The 4718-nt window shown below is 38.0% G+C and overlaps 1 protein-coding gene across 1 annotated transcript; it reads left to right on the top strand.

Annotated features, from left to right (window-relative positions):
• Window positions 1-894, top strand: LOC113094027 (salivary glue protein Sgs-4-like). The gene has a single exon (XM_026259652.1). The coding sequence runs from the start codon at window positions 1-3 to the stop codon at window positions 892-894; it is 894 nt and encodes a 297-aa protein (XP_026115437.1).
• Window positions 895-4718: the final 3824 nt, after the last annotated feature.

Genomic DNA, 4718 nt, shown 5'->3' with positions numbered 1-4718 from the left:
ATGGCCGTAGATAAGTCCGCTTATCCTGCGTCCTGCGACCTGCGTCCTGCGACCTGCGTCATGCGTCATGCGACCTGCGTCATGCGACCTGCGTCATGCGACCTGCGTCTTGCGTCCTGCGTCATGCGACCTGAGACCTGCTACCTGCGTTATGCGACCTGTGTCATGCGTCATTCGTCCTGCGACCTGCGTCCTGCGACCTGCGTCATGCGACCTACGACCTGCGTCATTCGTCCTGCGACCTGCGTCATGCGACCTGCGTCATGCGACCTGCGTCATGCGACCTGCGTCATGCGACCTACGACCTGCGTCATTCGTCCTGCGACCTGCGTCATGCGACCTGCGTCATGCGACCTACGACCTGCGTCATGCGACTTGCGTCCTGCGTCATGCGACCTGCGTCATGTGTCCTGCGTCCTGCGACCTGCGTCATGCGACTTACTACCTGCGTCATGCGACCTACGACCTGCGTCATGCGACTTGCGTCCTGCGTCATGCGACCTGCGTCATGTGTCCTGCATCCTGCGACCTGCGTCCTGCGACCTGCGTCATGCGACCTACTACCTGCGTCATGCGACCTACTACCTGCGTCATGCGACCTGCGTCCTGCGTCATGCGTCCTGCGACCTGCGTCCTGCGACCTGCGTCCTGCGACCTGCGTCATGCGACCTACGTCCTGCGACCTGCGTCATGCGACCTGCGTCATGTGTCCTGCGTCCTGCGACCTGCGTCATGCGACCTGCGTCATGCGTCCTGCGACCTACGACCTGCGTCATGCGACCTGTGTCATGCGTCATGCGTCCTGCGACGCATAGAGCAGCAAGTTCTGCGACCTGCGTTCTGCAACCTGCGTCATGTGACCTGCATCCGGCGTCCGGCGACCTGCGAAATTAATGCATTATAATTACAAATAATAAGTAATAATCTACAATAAAATGCTAAAACTCCCACATGAAATCAAGATATGAATTGAAATCATATTTATTTGCCCTTCTGGAATCATGGAGTTTCAAGGAATTGTGAGAAATGAATTTAATATATCAACACTCCTATATATATATATATATATATATATATATATATATATATATATATATATATATATATATATATATATATTTAAACAATTGGGCAACAAGCAGTGTTTTCAGAGTTTTTTTAATTAAACTGTAATTTAAATCATGATAAAAAAAATACAGAAAATGAAGGTTCATTTAAATAAAAACAATTAGAAAACAATCATAGTTTACATAAACTATATATTATGATTCTTAACTGTCATTTTAAATATAATATGATACATATGCTAACCTCACTACACACATGGCACACTGTAAATATGATACATATTTACAAAAATATATATTTGCATATATAATCCCAGGAAAGTTGAAGTTTAGTGTTTAACTGAGCATCATTGACATTCATCAGGCAGCATCAGTAACGAGCGCTAGTCGTTAGCATTCGCTCGGTCACTGGAGCATCATGGGAAATGATTTATTCAGGAGCGCCGCGCTCTCTTTACCGACACGTACCGCTCTTCATCTCTTATGAAAGTTCTTATGAAAACTCTGCGGCTGATCTCTAGCCGTGTGACCGGAGGAGAGTTGAGTCGGGATCATCGTTATCCTGCGGATCACACATCAGGTTATCAGCCGGAGACTTAACGAGGGTCCTGACGACTGTAATAACACTGTAATACAGCTCTATACATCAAATGTGCAGCACTTTCTCAATGGCATAACCCCCCCCCCCCCATATATATATCATCAAAGTCTGTGAAAATGTCCACCAGGTACACCTAAAATGTAGAATTTAAAGTGTGATTCTAGTGTCCAGATACTTGCTATTGTAGCTTGTGTTTAGTTTCGATCCACCGGTTAAGCACAACTTAATATCTGCAAACTAAAGTTTTCAGCTCTGTGATAAACTTTTATCTTCTGCTTCCTGCTTTTTTTCACAGAATGAACTGAAGCAGGGCCAGAAAACAGCCCTGACTATGAAATATCACTTTAATTTGAGTGCAATAATAAAAGCAAAAGACAACATTAGTCCTGGGCGAGTGTCTCCCAACGGGATTCTGCTCATTCTGCTCTAAACACAAGCCAGAAATTAGAGGAGCGTGTCTTTAAGAGTCAAACACATGCAGTCATTACACTCAGGAATCACTCGGGCAGTGTTTTTAGTAGACGTTTGCAGTTTGTCTGCCTTTTACCTTCACAAAGTTAAAGAAGTACTAGTCAGTCATCATTTACTCACCCAGAACAACAAGTTTCTGTTTAACATGCAGTGAACATGCAGAGAGATATATAACTCAAAGCTCTTCACCACGACCTGTCAAAATAAAAGTCTGGTTTAACTTAAAGAAATTGTGACATAAATATATTTCTATTGTATAGTAGAGGGTAATATATTACTAATAATTAAAAATGTATATTAAGGAATAATCACAATAACAAATTTGTAAATAAAGTTGTTTTTATTAATTTTATTAATTTTTATTAGGCATGCTTTTTAATTATTAATATGTAATGAAAAATGGAAAATGGAATGCAGATAAAAAAAATAAATAAATATATAAAAATAAAACATATTTTGATTATTAATTATAATAAATTGTTGTTAAATTCAATAATAATAATAATTAGATATGTATTTTTTTTTGCTAAAATTGGATAAAATAAATAAATAATAAAAACAGAATCCAGAAAAATTAAAATGGAAATGGAAAAAAAGAATAAAAACATATTTTTTATGACCTTAAAAACAAAATTTTTAAAATACTTTTTTGTTATATTATATGTTTCAGTGTTCAGAATTGAATTTAATGATTATAATGAAATCCAGAATAAAGAGGATTTAGGAAAAAAATTAAATAAAAAAATGAAAAAAAAGCAAATTTTCATCAGTCAGAGAACATCCAGACACATTGTTTTTATAAGTTCATGTAAATGAAGGTTTTTTGTTAGGAATATAAAAAATGTATTAACTAATAAAATAACTCGTGATAACGTTAATAAGACACATTATTTTTGACCTTAACAATAAAATTTTAATTATAATAAAAGTTGAGATTTCAACGTTCATAAAATGTTCTAAATAATATTCAAATAACGTTATATTTTAGGTGTAAATAAACTTAGAAGAACGTTGTAAGAAACCTTTTAGTAACCTTTAAAAATAATATTTTAATTATGATAGAAAATATTTTTCAAATTATTATTATTATTATTTTATTTTTTTACAAGCTTCAATTTCTTCCCGTATAATACATATTTTTCTCCTTTTGATGAAAAGTGTAAAGTGTCTCTTCTAACTTCCAATCTCTGGATCCTCCTCACATACGCTGGCATCTGGAGAGCTAAAGGTGTGTTTACAGGAGCAGAAAAGAGATTCACCCAAATAAATGTTTCATCCACACCTTCTCCAAACTGAATAATACATCACAACCTTGAAAAGCCAAAGCGAATGTGTTTGTGACGCTCTCATGTCCTTGAGAACATACATGAGTCTCCCACAACAAAACATGATTCAGAAACAAGCATTTCTGTCTCGTCTTCCGGTATAAATATCTAAACATTCATAAATTGAGACTTATATTTAGATGTTTGTATTGAAAAAACAAGACAATAAGATCATATTCAGTCAGATGAAGTCAGAGAGTGTGAGCGTTCATAATCAGGATAGCAGATTGTATTGTGCTCAAGTAATTGTGACAGGACACTATGAATGTGTTTTAAATTGCGTGACCCATTAAGAAGCCGGACTGTTTTAATTATGCATGTCCAGCCCACCAGCAAAATGAACGACATCTGAGTTAGTCATTTAATTATTGTAAAATGAATTGTTGCACTGCCTCTAAAAATTAATCAGTTTATATTTCTACGTTGTACTGGATTTACTGTGATAGGACACAGTTTAAAATTCGTCATGCCGCAGACCAGTTTGGGGAAATGTAGAATTGCATCACTTGTTCACTGCAAGTGAATGGGTGCCGTCAGAATGAGAGTCTGATAAAAACATCACAATAATCCACAGTCCATCAGTGAACATCTGGAGAAGACAAAACCTGAAACACATCCAGCATTAAGATGATTTTAACTCAAACACATAGAGTCTATAATCCAGAATAACACTTCCTCCAGTGAAGAAGTGTTCTGGTCTGAATCAGGAGAGAAATCTGCACAGATCAAGCATCGTTTAAACATATCTAAACTAATCTGTGAGAGACAACAGCAGATGCACTTTTCACTGGAGGAAGTGTTATTATGGATTACAGACTCTATGTATTTATCAGCTGTTTGGACTTTCATTCTGACGGCACCCATTCACCTGCAGTGAGCCAGTGATGCAATGCTACATTTCTCCAAATCTGACGAAGAAACAAACTCATTAGCTCATTCCTGGCTGAACTGTTCCTCTAAGTCCATCTGAAGTCAAACAGATCCTTGAGTTTAATGAAAACTGAATTGTTCATCATAGTATAGTCATAGTAAAACTCCATCTGAAGGTCATTCTATTCACATGGAAATCTGAGACCCTAGTTCTTGACTTGCGTGAGCGTCACATACGTGTCAGAGACGGTCGTCCGGTGTCTGGATCCGTTCGGCTGAAGCCCGGCTCTTTTCTAAATCAGGAGATATGGCGCTTTCATAATTAGATTTGCTTTGGTGCGCCGTGGCCACATTCACTCTAATCTATTTATGCATTCCCTTTTT

The sequence above is a fragment of the Carassius auratus genome, unplaced genomic scaffold (genome assembly GCF_003368295.1).
Source record: "Carassius auratus strain Wakin unplaced genomic scaffold, ASM336829v1 scaf_tig00215230, whole genome shotgun sequence".
Lineage (NCBI taxonomy): Eukaryota > Metazoa > Chordata > Actinopteri > Cypriniformes > Cyprinidae > Carassius > Carassius auratus.
This window is presented reverse-complemented; position numbering and strand designations above follow the sequence as displayed.